Genomic DNA, 16,817 nt, shown 5'->3' with positions numbered 1-16,817 from the left:
TAAGGCATCATGACAAAATGTTCTCTATCTTACAGGACACAGTTGGCCAGAAGGGTGATTCAATGTCAACTTAAAGGGAATAAGGACATGTATTGAAGCAGTAACAGCAGAAAAGCATTCCAACTATTTTTAAGGGTTTTCCAAGCATAGTGGCTCATGCTGTGCAACCAGACAGATGCTACTATTTTAACAACAGCAAGGACTTCTTTGCTGTAGGAGTGTCAGACCATTTGTTTGAGTCCTGAGAAGCTCCACTGTGAACAAAGTAAGTCTGGGTGAGTTGTACCTGCCAGGTATGCAACTCCTGCTTTTTTCAATCTAGAAGTGTGGGTTCAAGTCATGCAAGTGACCAACACATACTGCAAATTTTATTTTTATTTCCTTGTTACAGAAACTAAATTAGCATATGCCTACATCTTAATTAAAACAAATTCACCACTGCAGAGAAAGAGTATTCTTTTTATTCTCTAAAGCACACCTGTGAACACAGAATGAAGTGTAATTCAGTACATAAAAGCTTCTCGGTGCACCTTTCACTGCAGTTTCTCCATTAGTTCTTTTAAAAAAATCATTAGATCTTAGGGATTTTAATATGCTTCCATAAGCTTTGAATCTTCTACCCCTAATGCAATTCACTTTTAGAAATCAGTTAAGAAGCTAAATCAAAAAGGCCCCTTAAGTTTGCTTTATTTACAGATGAAATGGCTGAATTGAAATAGATTACAGTCACTCCCAGCACCAGCTTCCAATTCAAAGGATTAGTGCATTCCAAAATTTCTCTTTAAAATGTTTTCTAGAGGGATTAAATTTTCCATAACTACAGCTATGTAGGTAATCCCAGCCACCTACATAAATTACCTTATAGAAAATAAACATGCTGACAAAAATATTTATAAGTAACAAAATGACAAAATGAGAAACTCAACCTTCAGCAAGAATGGACAGAAGTTTTTGTGCTGCAGTCACTGTTGACTATGGGTACAGCAGCAGGGTGGGAGAAGAGCAGTCAAGCAGGCTGAAGTCCAGAGCAGGTGTCTCTGGTTCCTTTGTGAGGAGAGCTGTATGTCTAGCTCTCATTTCCTCCTCCCTTTTGACACATCTCCCATTACTACTTTTTTGTGAAATCATCAGATTTTCTGAACTGAGACAGCATGCAGCTTATTTCAGAGGGAAAGAAAATAACTGCATCTGCAGGCAAGCTGACTTGCATTATCTGAATAAAGCCAGATCTGTTCCTCTGAGTTTTAGAGTTTACAAGTGGATGAAGGTCTTGTGGCAACTGAGAAACTACTGTAAGATTAACAGCTCGGATGCACATATATTTGTCTGTTCTTACATACTTTCAAAACCCAGTGGAAGGAAGAAGTATCTGTGATTCAGGTAGATCCAGAAGCATTTTTTTTTCTTACACAATAAGGTAAATTACTTAGCACATTCCAGGTTAAAAAAAATTAAAGTAAACATTCAGTAACTGGAATGCATATAATATATAAGTACCATTACATTTACAAAGCTGTTCATGACAATTTTTCTTTCTATATTAAGCATAAAAAAGTTACAAGCTAATTCACAATGACCTTAGTTACAATGTTATTAAAATACATTGATGTTAATCATAAAAATATTTTACTATTTACATGTATATTGTATAAACCTTAACAATAAGAATATGCCTATTTTAGGATGCCTTAAATGAATATTTAGGCAGATTGGCCCATTTTATAGTGCAGTATCCCTGTTTTGGTCTTCACACCATGAAACTGTACCAGATTCACAGTATCTTTGCTAGTGCTTTGCTAAAAGGCTTAATCTTTTTATTATTTAAGAAGCATTCATTCATTCATTACAAAGAGTCAGTTTTATTTCCACTTTGTTTCTTATTAAATCCTACCCCAAGTAGTTCAGGACACTCTGCTTGGCCTTGAGCGATTTGGTTGCATCTCCACATAAGGCTGTAATTCATTTCATCAGTTATCACACTGTCTTGCTTGTAGTCCGGATGCTGTGCGATGAACTCCCTCATCCATCGAGCAACGGTCATTAATTCTCCTGTGGGCAAGAAGAAATTAAATTTCACAGTTTATACATCTAATTTAGCAGTGGAACACCTACAGTTCTGTGCACTATATACACAATTAATGAGTAGCCCCACGTTTTCACGAGAAACACATTCCTATACTTTTTGGTTTTCAAATATGGCTGAACTGCAGCCACAATTAAGCTGACTTTTCCCTGATGGTCTAAAAGCCACTCATCTGGTGCAATTTTCCAACTTTCAGATGTTCCAATGACACAATGCAGAGAGAAGTAGCAACTAGAACAGGTGCTACCAACAGATTGTACAGCAAAAGGTATTAAACACTTCATTTAACAAAGAATCTGGCTGAGATGAATCAGACACCTCTGCACTACCACATTTATATAAAATAAGTTTGTAGTTGATCCATCCAACTGAGCTGCTAGTTTTGAACAGTCAACCTGGGCTTATTATTCTTCCTCTGGCAGCTACTCTAGCAAAAAATAGGCTGGTTCCCAATTATAGCAACTTCTGGTTTGTACACAGCCCCTCTGCTTCACTCCACAGTTCTTGGGGTGGTCAGCAGGTACCTAAGGGTCCCCAGCACCTCTGTAAAAGGTCATTGAATGACACACACCACTTGCAGGAGACTGGTATCCCTATGAAGCTGCAGCTGAGGGCTGGCTGGCCACCAGCATCCAGGCTGCTGAATCTTGTTCCTGAATACAGCACATGCAAGCAAACCTTAACTGCTGCAAGTTTAAGGTAATTCTGACTGTTAAGACATTAAGATGGGCTGATGGGATGCTCAAAGAGCCTAGAAAAACTTTCATTTTCCAGACCAGAACATCAGCTTCACTGTGAGAGTGGAAAGAGTCAAGGCCTTCCACTACAGAAGTCTTTGGTTTAAGAATATTATAAAAAAGCAAGAGGAATCAAGTTAGAGAAAGCATGAAGGAACACACAAATAAAAAGAATCCAACACTATTAAAAAATATCCTAGCAGTGGTTTTGAATGGATGTACATGAAGACAAATCAGAAAAATTGCAGAAAGTACCGGAAAGAAAAGCAGAATGAGAAAGGTTACTAGAAATCAATATGTGCTTCAAAAAACAGAAGTAATGTCTTAAAGGAATGAGGCCAGAGTTTACACTTCTACCCAAGAGGGCAGGAAAAAAATTACCCAAGAGGCTTTATTTGTTGAAGGCACTAAAAACTCAAGATGAAAACTTTCTGACACCATCGAGAAGCAGGGAGCCTGCAAGAAAGTCAGTGGAGGCAGGAGCTGAGCAGAGTGCAGCTCAGGAAGAGACACGTTTGGAGCGCAAGCCGCGCAGGCCCGGTGCTGCAGCAGCGGGCAGTGTCCAGCACGGCAACACAGACACCTAGTGGCCAGGCAGCCCAGTGCTCCCCATCCTGGCCCTGCTGTACCCTGCACACCTTCACTGGGAGCACAGCCTGCAGCCCTCAGAAGCACTTATGGGAGTATGGCACCACTGACTGCCAAAAGGTGAGAGACACTTTCCAGGCAAGGAGGGGCAAAGGGAATTGTAAGTTCAGGAGCAACAATATACTGGAGAGGTCCACACAATTATTAATGCTGATGACAAATAAGTAGATAAACATGATCCTACAACAAAGGAACTAGAAGGTATTTCATGGAATAACTGTGAAGAGCATTTAAACATGAAAAACTAGAGAATTAATTTTTTCAAAAAACATATAATAGAACGGTGTAATTTCTTATTATATGACTTTAGGGGGAACAAAAGTGTAACTGCTTCAAGAAAGGTAAGGCAAAGATCATGGAAATCACATCTGTGAAGGCTCTGTGTCACTGCAGGCAGCCAGGAGAGCACACCAGGACAAGGACCACTTGATACTGCAGTACTGCTTGCATTAATAACTGGTGGTGGTCAGCAGCTGCTGGCTGCCTAGCACATCTATAGTCTCACTGAGTGGTGGCAGTCACACACCAGCTATACAGAGATCAGGAGGGTAGTACCTTGCTGTGCTGCAGGAGAGGAGGTGACTGAACCTCAGATGAATTATGCCAGGGCAAGGTTACAGCCACAGCAGCTAAAGTGTCGGTTGGCTTAATTCATGAGTGCTGCATTCACCATTTGAGAAATCTGAAAAATGGCCACTCTTTGTGGGTATGACTCACACTAAACAGGCTGTGGATAAGGAACATTTGATTTAAGATCAAGAGTAAACTGGAATAATCCAAAGCTCACAGCTGAGAAACATTGTGGCACAATAATACAATACCTAATGCTTTTTTATTCTGTGAATTCTAGTTCTTAAGAAGCTTCATTTAAAAGTCATTTCAGTTTGTAAGACCTGAACTATAAACCCTACACTCTTATCTACCTCACTCTCACAGCTTTTAGGTCTGTGTAAATACAGGAGCTGATTTTTGCTATCTGGTGCAAAGTTGCAGTCATTGGAAAGTTTTTCTTTGGTGGGGAACACCTGCAGTCGTCACTAGGCCTTAGGAAATGCCTGTTACAGTTCTGGATTCCTTGTTTTCTTAGGACCATTTCTCTGAAGGAAAAAGCCCCCAAACAACAGACAAGGGAATGTTTAAAAACATGTTACCATTCTGAAGAACTGCTAAAGCAGTGAATTACCAGATAAGACAAAATCCTGATTTCCACCTCAGTTTTGGAAAGGTCTTTACCTAGAAGCTTCTAGCAATTTCCAGAAATTAAAAAGGAATGCAGCACTTTAGTTTAAAACTTGGGATTGGGGGAAGAGGGGTAAGAAGAACAAAACGTTCTTGACTTATGAGGCTAAAATTAACCATCTAGCTAAATTTCCATCAATGCAGTTATACAGGGGATTTACACAGAAAAAGTTAAAAAGTTGGCGCCGACTGAGCTAAGCACACAGTTCTGAATTAAGTTTAGCCTGCATCTTTTACTCATTATACTGCATCATTTTAAGAAGAAACGTAAAACAGTGATTATAAACTGGTCTTGAAAACATTGCAACATGGGAAAGACTGTGAAAGAGCCTGCTCTGCTCTGCCTTGAAGGAGTTCTGCTACTTATAGGAGGTCTTTCTTATCAGTGAGCTAAAGTCTAGGTCCAATGGTCTAGCAGACTTGAGTTTACACTTATGAATGCTTTGGAGTCACACCAGTAATATCAGGCAAGCTATCAGATTCAGCCTCAAATACTCTTACAACACTCAAGTGACAGGGCAAAGTGGACTAGTGTATGTTTAAACTACTACAAAGTGGACAGACAATATAGTGGCAAAAGCAGCAGTAAATGGTGTTGAAAAGTAAAATCAAGGACTGGTTATATACTACCCTCTGAACCATGATTGTTACTCCATCAGTTACTCTGAATTTAAGTTCTAAAATGGATCACTAATCATGAAAGATTAAAAATAGATAGGACAAGATTTAGGCCAGAGAACACACTCCAGTCCTTTGCTCTAACGATTCAAAAGCTAATGAGACATCCACTGGTCCCATCAGTCTTATCCAACTGAAAGTAGAAATATGCCAAGAAAGTCAATGTCCAAAAATATCAAACATACCAGAGGCTCTCTTTTTTATTAGCTTCAGATAGTTTAGGATAGTGCATCTCGTATCCACATCCACCTCCATGTTTTCAAGATAGGAATTCAAAATTGGGATCAAACCAGGAAAGATTCCTTCCTGTGCAAGAGAAAAGAATCAGCAGAAAACACACTCAGTCTGGTTTCTGGGAGGGTAGAACAGAAATGTGTTCCAGGTAGAAGAGGCTACTACCTTCCCATTGATAATTGTGTCAATGCTCATTAAGGTGTACTCTTCTGCATCGCCGCATGTCCCATTCTGTGCAGAGCTACATCCATCCAAAACAGCATTTCCACCTTCGCGTGTGACAAAGGGAAAGGGAAAAAAATGGTTAAAGGGCAAGGCATGTGCTGAACATCCACAACAATGTTAGTCAGATTACTTGATGTGATACCTTTGCATATATCTTTTCTGAAGTAAAACATTCCCTGTCGTACAGCATCTCTTTTCTGGGCCACCTTCATATTTTCATCCACCTGGCAAAAAAAATATTGCAGGGATCTGTGACATTTTAGAAAAGTAAAATTCTACCAAACCGTCACATTTGTGTTCCATAAGTTGAAATATCTACTATATTTCTTACTATTTCATCACACAAGGTCAAGCTGTGAAGCTAAGTTTTATTTCATTCTTCAGTGTCCACGACAATAGATGACATTTTATGAAACTGGGTCTCCAGCAGAATAGGTAATGGTATCATGTTAGAACATATTACGCTAATTTCACTTTGGATGACAACACAGTAACAGTTACAATTAACAGGTTATATCCCTTCTGGCAGACTTCTTTGCATATTTAGATGCAATTTAAATATGTATGGCAGAATAAAATTTCAATTTCCCTAGCCCTAATTTGCTGCTTTTATTAACAAAATCATCACTATCTTTAGAAGAATAATCACTGTATTAAACAAATGTTCAAAAACAGCATTCAAGTAAGTTTGTGTGGGAATTGTATCTACTCCATCCCAAACATGTTAGATATTTAAACTTAGATTGCTAGCAAAAAGAGTTCTAAATTTCAGGCTTCTCAAAAGCCCCCAAACTGCAACGTTTGCTCTGCAAATGACATAAGCATTGCTCTGTCTTTCTGGATGGAAGATTTTGTCCAAGTTCTTTGGCTGGTGTGTTTTCAGGGAATTAATTAACATCATACAGCTTTTGGACATTAGCTTTACCATATTCTCCTCAGAAAAAGAGATATATTTTGCTGAATTCTTTGTCTGATATTTAACTAAAGGCTATGCAAAATCTTCACTTTCTTCTTACCTTCCAAACCTTTGTTTTCAATTCACATTATATTATGAAACCTATTTACACAACAGGTTGTTTTGAGAGTTTGAAAGAACTCCAGTCCCAGCTGACAGCGTTCAAACACATTCAATCAGACAGCCAAGATTAGTGTGAGATTAGCCCCATAACCCCCTATTATTTTACTTGAAAGAGGCAGGCTTACCAATGGTTGTGCAATTCTCTGTTGCATTACCTGCCAAATTGCTTGGCAAGCTCAAGCAATTTTAAGCCCCCTAGTCCTGCAATTCTGTTCAGGTTCTTTCAGCACCTGATCTCTTATTCACTCTTAACTGGTAGTTCAAATTTTTGTGCTTTTGAGATACTCTAAAAACAATGTAATTATGTAATCTAACTGCTAAATTGCTGCATTATTCATAGAGTCTGAACTCCCTGACATCTCTTTTTAGAAGTCATACCAAATCATACCATGTATATATGGTATGATTACTGTAAATTTATTACTTCAATATTTTTCTCCATTTTAATTAAAAAAACTCTATGAAAAGCCACAGGATACTATGGCTATGCTGGATTTCCCAGCATAGTGTCAAAAACCTTCTGCCCTACAAAATCTTTTTTGAAGCTACCTATAACATCACAGGAATATCCATCTAAATACATTTTTTCTTCAAGTGCCTCAGAAAAAGGACATACAAGGACAGTTTCACACAAAACAGTTCAGCAACTGTGAGGGCAGGATTAAGGAAAAAGTACATTTTGCATGGCTTGTCTGTCTAAAGCCACAGTTGTGACCAGAATCAGCAGTGTTTGTCTCAAATACTGCGTAGCACTAAGCATGCTGAACTCCTCCTTTCCCTCCCCAGGAGATACAAACAAAACACAGAATAAGAGCATGAGACACAGGCAACATTCATCTTAATGTAAGTCTAAAGTTTTTATTTTGAGTTTTGGGAAAGGGTATGTTTTCCCCATGCAAAATGGGGAAAACATACCCTTTCCCAGCCTCAAAACAGCCTTGTGACAATGGTATTTCTCAACATTTCTGCAGCAGTTCAATGCTAGGCATCACAGAAATTCCTACAGCATTTGTCTATGTTTAATTCCATGAGATAGCAGTAAAATATTTGTTTAATATTGTAGAGTTTAAATTAATTCAAAGTACTGGTAAAGATGAAAACTGACTGGAAGATAAAAATGACTGTTCTCTAAGCAGACAAATATTATTTCCTAGCTTGCAGGGGATAAAAATCAGACTTGATGCATTACATTTAGCTCTAACAGATCTGATCTTTAACACCTACCTTGGACAAAGGAATGAGAAAATCCAGTTTATATGACAGAATGACTCTCGTTAGCAATACCACAAACACAACATAAGCAGAGTTTTCAAAGTCTGTTAACTGGACCTAGACATGAAAGGAGGAGAGATTCAATTACTTTGGTGGGAACACACTCATGCAAGGCCAGTCTGGAGCAGTTTGACTCAGATGTTCATGCTGGCACTTGTGCTCACACACGCTGTACTGGCTGAGGGCTGATCCACACGCACGGTAACCAGCACTGACTTCCAGCGCACAAAGCACGCACAGGCTGCAACAAACTCAACCCTGCAATTCCATGCAAAGCACACTTGTGTTTCAAAAGACTAATAACCTGCAACTTCAGGATCTCTAATTACAGAAGTATAGTAGCATTTAAATTTCCACTCTAAAAGGATTAAATTCAGAGAACTTAGAAACAGACAACTACAGAATAAAAGCACTTTTTGAAAAAAACAAAACTGTGACAGTGAAATTGTTCAGTACCAGGAAATGTACTAGAGAAATACAGTCTCTAGAAGCTAAATGGGGCTTTGTTTGCTGCTGCTTTAATACAAGCCTAATTCCTTTCCCCATCACCCCAAATCCATTAGCATGCGTTGATGTACTGCAGTGGATTCTCCTGTCAGTTACATTCCCACAGGCCATGTCTGATTAAATACTGCTGTCCACTTCACTTGCATCCAGCAAATCAAAGGGGAGAAAACACAGCACAAGTAATAGGAGTTTGATACTGGATGGCAGAACGCCTGGTACTTTTCCACTTAAAAGGAAATGTGCTCTTGTACATACTGATGTCTTCCTTACCTCCATAGGTCTGAATTCCACTCTCCATCCAATATCTGAATTTGGAGGTGGTGGCTTAAACCTCATTGTCTGCCAGTTTGTAGACTGAATATTCTGCAAAGCACATAAAATAATCTGTCACAATCAAGATGCACATCATTCTATAACATAATTGAAGAAAAATAAGCAGACAACTAGAGTCCTAGTGTTTTCCATGGAACAGTGTGGCAGGTTAGAGAAGTGGTTCCAAAGTAAGTGCTGTAATTTCCTAAAGCCCACAGTACAACTACCCAACCTAGGAGCAAATATGCTGTACTTTCTCATGCTGTTTTGGTTGAGTATTATGCACAAGACACTAAGGGACTGGCATGCAACTGACTTTATTTTTTCATGAGGGGCTGACACATCCTGAACTAAAAAGGCCTAATATTACCACAGCTATTGCCTCATAAAGCTGTAAAAGAAAGATTTCTACATAAAGGAAATACAAACCAGGTTTCAGAAAGTCTTAAAAATTGACAGTTCCCCTTAACATTTATATACATAGCTATAATTTAGGCTCTTCATATTTTATTTAAAGTACAAGCCATCACCTTCTAAATAAAAGATAAAATGAATAAATGAATGTGCTTATAACTGCAAAGTCATACTAAAAAACTACCTGAAGTGAAAAATTAATGAAAAAATTCTTAGCTAATACAGCCATCCTCCAATTCAGTATTATGAAGATAAGCAATTATATATATTTATTTATTAAATTCCTCTAAATTAGACGTAACCTCAAAATGGTCGGATTCATTTGCATCATCTAGATGTATTTTCTCCTCAAACAAAGTCAATGGGTCTCGAATGAACAAGTGTGCAATATGCTGTGCCAAAAGGTGGTCAATACCTACAAAATGAAAATTCAAACAAACAATTCATACATATCAAAACAGGCTCTAGGAATTTTTTTTTTTTTACAAGACTGAAAACATCTAACACTGCAGTGCTACCTCAGCCCACCACATCCTGTTAAAGTGATGACTTCAGGAAGGAAGGAAATGATTAAAAAGAGCAAAAACCCCCAAATCAAACAGGTTCTTGTTTGGAAATGGCAGCTGAGTATTGGTGTGGCTGCCATTCTTCCTGTTTTCTGATGCATTCTGTGTCATGTTTCCTACAGCAGTTTGGCTCTCTCCATAAAAATAAACCATTAATTCCAGCTTGAGTAACTCAGTTTGATGCATTAGGGACAGTTTCTATTACAAATGAATCATTTTTAAAAAAACTTTCAAGACCACTCTGCACAGATACTTCCTGAGTAGGAATCACTCTGAGGGCTGCACAACGTTTGTAAAAAACAACAACAAAAACCATAAAATATCCCCACACACTGCAAACATAATTCTTAACCTGCTCATAATGAAGCAAACACTTACCTTCCTTTATTAGGTGCTCGTAGATATCTTTGTCTATTGTCAAATCAATGTCATTGTATTTCTCACCACATTCAGATAGATAACTGTCTATGGAATCATATCTGGATTTACTGATTCTATAATGGTTGTTCTTCAGTGGCTATATAATTTAAGAATACAATATTTTAACAGCTTGTTAACAATGTTACCTAAGTTTTGCTCACTAATGACACTTATGTTGAGAATTATTATCCTATTTAAAAAACCCTACAACCTCAATTAAAATTATTAAAAGCACGAGTCTTAAAGAGGCTCAATATAAAGTAATTCTGGAATTAGGACTATTTTGTTTGCAGACATATCGATCTGAGCAAAAAATCAGTCATCACACATTTACTAGAATTCTCTAGATGTAGAAATGTTTTCCTGATGTAATATGCCATTACCCCAAGCACCTGGAAAACATTAAACACATACCAACTCTTTCATTATGTGCACACTGTTAGAGATGCCCTTAAAATAGGTAGTTCAAGAAATATTTCAAGTACATTTAAAAATTATTAATTTTATGTAATTTTGTAAGTGCCTTGAATAGAAATTCCTGCTTAGAGAAACTCTTCAAGTTCTGATATATGGCTCTCTTGATTTAGTTCTGATTTATACTACTCAGCAGCACCCACTATTTAATCTGGTGCAATTTTTGCCTTTTGGGCTCAAGCATAAATTAGAAAGTTTCATCACTGTGGCCCTTTTCACCCAGCTGTGGAAGACTGGGATTCCATACCTAATTAAAAATATGTATTTGTTAACACAAATTGACCAATCAAGGCGAGTGTTTACACCATCTCTCCTGTTATTTACCACAAACACTTAACACAAACTGACCAACTAAGGCGAGTGTTTACACCATCTTTCCTGTATTTACCATGAAGACTTAACACAAACTGACCAACTAAGGCGAGTGTTTACACCATCTTTCCTGTATTTACCACAAAGACCATCACATTTCCTCATTAGGGTTTCTAATGAGCACAAGGAGCATTTGATACTAAAGGAGATTGAACTTTTTTGCCTGAAAACCCCAGACATGTACGAGGTACCATGACTTACCTCCAGCCCTCGCTCCTCGCGCGTTCGATCATCCACAGAGGCAGAGATCACTCCCCAGCGACAGTCAATGTCAGACACGTAGCCTCTGTAGAATGGAGACGCAGCACTCAACGCCATCTAAAATGGAACAGCTGACATCAAAACAAAGGACAGGCCAAGGAACCAAAAGCAAAATACAACCCCACTGGAAAGGGATCCAGAAGGAGATGAAGTACATATATTTCAGTTTAACATCCAGCCAAAGCCCAAATAACCAGAAATATCTCAACTGCTACCTCCAAAAAACGCCTGGGTCAAGGGTTAGCATTCCTGAAGTGGCTTCTGACACTCTCCAAATGTCTCACCTCTACAGATCAGCATTTAAGGAATGCAAAAATGACACTGGCAGAAGTACTTCTGAGACAAATCAGCAAGTATTCTGCTTGCTCACTTCCAAAGTTCATCTGGCAATCATTTTATTTTGTTTATTTTTGTTTGGCCAAGCACCTTAGTAACACAGCTGGAACATATCCCACTTCGGGCAGGATCTACTCATTATTAAGACCAGACAGATACTTTAGTTTTGTAACTCCTGTTATGAACAGTTGTTTATGACAACATGCTTATGAAAGGACAGATTTAAACAACTTAAGCTGAAATCCTCTGTAGCATCAGACAGTTTTCAACACCAGTTGAAAAATTAAAAATTCTTTTAAGGAGCAAGCTTGCCTTGCTTTCATGAAATCTGCCCAAATGTATTTCTAAAACTATTCCACAAGAGTCTCACGCATGTGGAAATCAGAGCAGAGGGGAAGAAATAGACACAAGGGCCAAGAAGGAACAGATATTACCTGTTTTGTGGTGTCATTAACACGACTCATGTGGCAACCTAGAAAGAGTCTTCTCCCAGAGTACACAATTTGGGAGCTTACAACTTGGGTATTATTTTTTTAATATATAGTGGTTTCTGCTGCTAAGGAAGAGTTCATCTGCCAGATGTCCATTACTTACCACAATGGGACAAATCGTAGCTAGCTGATCATAGAGATACCTTGCTTCAGAAATGCTGCAAGCCTGGAATGTTACCTGTTGGAAGATGTACAGTTGCGATCAAATTTCTATCATCAAACAACAAGCACAGTCTTCCTAGATTTAAAATCAAGTATATAATAAAATTATTCATATACTAAACATTTGAGGGTTTTTGTTTGGCTTTGTGTGGGTTTTCCACTAAGTCTTGGGCACATTTCTGTCTCACCTATCAGTAGCATTTATATTACAATCTTCTTTCCCTCCCATTTCTATGTTCATTAAGAGATTGCAGACCATAATGCACCTATGGTGAGGCTGAATATACAAACACCAGAATCAAAGAAAACTGAGTTAACATCTAGAATATACATGGGTGAGTAATGCACCTTCAGGAAGTAAGCCAGGAACCTATTTACTTAGAACAACAGTCAGACTCTATTGTAGATTTAATATTGGTTTTACGTGACGCTAATCCTGTTTTAAAGAACATTTCAAGATGCCAAGAAAGTCCGGCTTTTTCTGTATTAGAGGCTAGAACCAAGAAAAAAAAAAAAGACAAGAAATATTATTTGCAGAAGGCATTAATGCTCTGGAAGCCCTATCATAGATAGGCCACTGGAATAGGTAACTCCTTTGTAATATTTTTGTGAAATTTACTCAGAGCAGCTTCAAACAGAAGACACATTTCTAGTAGCAGACCTTACCCTTACACTTTATGAATTTAAAAAATGCAGCAAATGATCAGTCTCAAAACTCCCTTTGTCTTAGCAGTTTATGTACTCATAGATCAGAAGAAAACTTAAATGGGAATGTACGCCTGTACCACTATCATAACATTATACAAGACGTTTCAGCTCTAAACCAACACCTCTGCTTGCTGTCCTGAAGAATTCCAGTTGTACACAGGCTTTCCTCTTGCAAGGACAGTAATTACAATGACCCACAAAACACAAATTTTCTTCCCAGCTTGCCACTAAACCAAAATGCACCTCAAGTAAGACTAAGACTAAAAAATAACCCAACCAACAAATCCCTCCAAAACTCCTGAATTCACTGGTGCCTCAGTGATGGGTTTTTTGGGGAGTGTTGATGATGGTAGTATAGGGGAAATATGGCATTTTTTTGTGTGTTTGTCTTTTTAAATCTTCATCCAATATTCATTAAAACATTCCAAATTAAAAAAACAGCTGCGCTGTGGAGAAAATATTCCTTCTGTGTCTATCCTCCAACTGGCTTGTTTTGTTTTTTCAGAAAAAAACCAAGCAGACAAACAAAACCCCAGGTGGTTAAAAGAAAAGATTAGTAATTATCTTGCAGAAGAGCAGCTAAGTATTGTTGCTCATCATTAATTCTGGACATTCAGCACTAGGGAGCCATCCTTGAAGTGGGGGTGGGTTGACAGGACACTTACACTCTTTCCCCAGACAATGATAATTGCCTCCCCTTTCCTTTTATGTTTATTCCAAACCACATTAAATCTAAGATTCAAAATGGTTTTGAGGCAAATGTCCCTTTAGGGAGTAAAAGGGTATGGCTGTCTTCTCCAGAAGGGCTACATGCTCTGCCAGTGCAGGCCATCCCAGCCCAAGCTCATCAGGACATGGTTTTTACCTCTGGAAATGCATCAAACCAAGTTGCAGCTTGCTGTGCAGTACAAAAAAAAAAAAACCAAACAAAAAAACAAAAACCAAACCAACAAGACCACCCCCCAAACATGAAAGGAAGTATATATACTACAAACTACCTTACAAAAATAGGTGGGCAATACATATTTTCTTCTAGTCAGTAATCAGGAATTATCAGTTAATACAGAAGCAGCTGCCAGCCTTTTCATTTTCTCCCTTTGATAATAATAGGACTACCAAATTTGAATTTGGCCACTTATTACCAGAATGTAATAATAAAATGTAACAGTATGCAATAGTAAAATAATGTTTTTAAAGCTCATACAATGACTGAATAAGGCTGGATTTCTTTTTCTGCTCTTAAATAAGAGAGATGGATACAAAACCATGGCAAACTAACACCTTGAAAAACCACACAGTATTATATACACTTTACTATCTCATCAGATTCAACCTAATTTGCTCTAGCGACAAGAAACCATATGTAGCACCGGTCAAGAACTTTTATTTATACAGCTTTTGCAGTTTCTCAAAGGGAGTGCTTTTTATGAGGTTTTCTGTCCTTGCTATGTAACAAGAACAGCCTAGAGAATTTCCTTTAATCCTATAGAGAGTTAACACTAGCCTCTTCCTAGCCTGCTCCCAAGACTGTGGTGGCAACAGGCACAATTTATCTAGAGTCAAACACACCATGATTACCTTAAGGTGTTAGTGCCCAGCATGAGAGAAACATTTAAAGCAAACAGAAAAGGAAAACGATTAAAGCACTCTTAATATTTAGCACCTGGATTTAAGGGGAAGATACAGTAAGACAGGAATATCTCAGGCAAATTACTAAAAACCACAGAAAGTAAGCATGTTCAAATGAGAGAAAACAGAATCAAAAACATCTTTGAGCACAGTCAGAGAACATGGATTTGGCAGATTTGTGGTACAAGCAATGAGAATACTCCTCCTTAGCAGATAAGCAGAAAGCTACCTATTTTTAAAAATATTCCCACAACCTCTTGCCATTCCTTGCTTTTGCTGTTCTAAGGGTGCAGAAGAAGGAAAACACCCAAATGAGTAACTGAAAAACTTCTCCCGTTCCTACAAGACAGCTCAGTTTCCATCTCCACAGTGTTCTTTGGTCATGCCTAAAAGATGACCAGAGTGGCAGATGACCTTTCACACTTGAAAAGTGCTGAAGTTTCAGGAGCAGGTCAAATGCTTGATCAAATGAGGCTTGACCAGTTCAAGAAACTCTCTCAGCAAGTCATCCAATTATGGCTGAATATTAGCAGAAAAAAAAACTATAAAGCAAATGAATAAACCTGGTGTATTGGACTGACCCTGGCTGGATGCCAGATATTTACCAAAGCCATTTAAACACTCCCCTCTTTTGCTGGACAGGGAAGAAAAATCTTAACAGAAGGCTTAATGCCTGAGAGAGAAGACAGAATCAATTAGATTGGAAAAGACCTCTGAGATCACTGAGTCCAGCCTATGACTGAACACCACCTGGCCAACTAGACCATGGCACTGAGTGCACATCAGTATTTCCTTAAACACCTCCAGGTACAGTGACTCCACCACCTCCCTGGGCAGCCCATTCCAATATCTAATTACCCTTTCTGTGAAGAATTTCTTCCTGATGTCCAACCTGAACTTCCCCTGGTACAGCTTGAGGCCATTTCCTCTTGTCCTGGCGCTGATTGCCTGAGAGGAGAGGCCAACCCCAACCTGGCTACAGTCTCCTTTCAGGCAGCTGTAGACAGTGATAAGGTCTCCCCTGAGCCTCCTCCTCTCCAGGCTAAACACCCCCAGCTCCCTCAGCTGCTCCTCACAGCACTTGTGCTCCAGACCCTTCACCAGCTCCACTGCCCTTCCCTGGACTGGCTCCAGCCCCTCAGTGCCTTTCTCACAGTGAGGGACCCAGAACTGGACCCAGCACTGGAGCTGTGGCCTCAGCAGTGCTGAGTGCAGGGGGACCATCCCTGCCTGCTCCTGCTGGCCACACTATTGCTGGTACAGGCCAGGATGCCACTGGCCTTCCTGGGCACACACTGGCTCATGTTCAGCTGGATGTCAACCAGCACCCCCACGTCCTCTTCCATCAGGAAGTTTTCCAGCCTCTCTGTCCATAGCTTGCAGTGCTGCATGGGCTTGTGGTGGCCAAAGTGCAGGACCCAGCACTTTGTCTTACTGATCCACCTACAACTGGCCTTGGCTGATTGATCCAGCCTGTCCAGGTTCCTCTGCAGAGCCTTCCTACCCGTCAGCAGACCAACAATGACCCAACTTGGGGTGGTGGAGATCCCTCACCAGTTACTGTCACAGGAAAAACAGGCCTAACTTGGGGAAATTAACTGAATTTATAACAAGTCAAATCAGCGTAAACAATCAGAAATATAAACTAAATCTTAAAATTCACTTCACTTCCAAATTCTCTACTTTCTCCCGTCCCAGCAGTGCAAGAGAATGAGGAATGAGGGCTGTGGTCAGTTCACCACACATGGTCTCTGCTGCTCCTTCCCCCTCAGGGGGAGGACTCCTCACACTCTTGCTTCAGTGTGGGGTCCTTTCCCTGGGACAGTCCTCCAATGAACATGTTCACTGCTCCAACATGAGTCTTTGTCCTGACATCAGCTGGGATAATTACTTTTGTTCCTAGTGGCTGGGTACAGTTCTGTGTTTTAGATTCAGTATGGGAATAATGTTGATAACACAGTGATGTTTTAG

The 16,817-nt window shown here is 39.2% G+C and overlaps 1 protein-coding gene across 2 annotated transcripts in view; it reads right to left on the bottom strand.

Annotated features, from left to right (window-relative positions):
- Nucleotides 1-357: 357 nt before the first annotated feature.
- Nucleotides 358-16,817, bottom strand: part of GCLC (glutamate-cysteine ligase catalytic subunit) — a 36,046-nt gene continuing 19,586 nt past the window's right edge. The window contains exons 7-16 of one of the 2 annotated variants that reach the window (XM_009094617.3): nt 12,451-12,525; nt 11,461-11,577; nt 10,372-10,510; nt 9,730-9,842; nt 8,972-9,064; nt 8,147-8,251; nt 5,987-6,068; nt 5,785-5,888; nt 5,571-5,691; nt 358-2,049 (exon numbers count right to left, since the gene is read on the bottom strand). In XM_009094617.3, coding sequence (XP_009092865.1) covers nt 1,844-2,049; nt 5,571-5,691; nt 5,785-5,888; nt 5,987-6,068; nt 8,147-8,251; nt 8,972-9,064; nt 9,730-9,842; nt 10,372-10,510; nt 11,461-11,577; nt 12,451-12,525 — 1,155 coding nt within the window. In that variant the 3' untranslated portion in view covers nt 358-1,843. The remainder of the gene's footprint in view (nt 2,050-5,570; nt 5,692-5,784; nt 5,889-5,986; nt 6,069-8,146; nt 8,252-8,971; nt 9,065-9,729; nt 9,843-10,371; nt 10,511-11,460; nt 11,578-12,450; nt 12,526-16,817) is intronic. The other variant, XM_050972445.1, reaches the window with a different exon arrangement.

This window comes from Serinus canaria, chromosome 3, assembly GCF_022539315.1.
Source record: "Serinus canaria isolate serCan28SL12 chromosome 3, serCan2020, whole genome shotgun sequence".
NCBI lineage: Eukaryota > Metazoa > Chordata > Aves > Passeriformes > Fringillidae > Serinus > Serinus canaria.
Note: the sequence above shows the minus strand (reverse complement) of the source record. Positions and strands in the feature narration are given on the sequence as shown.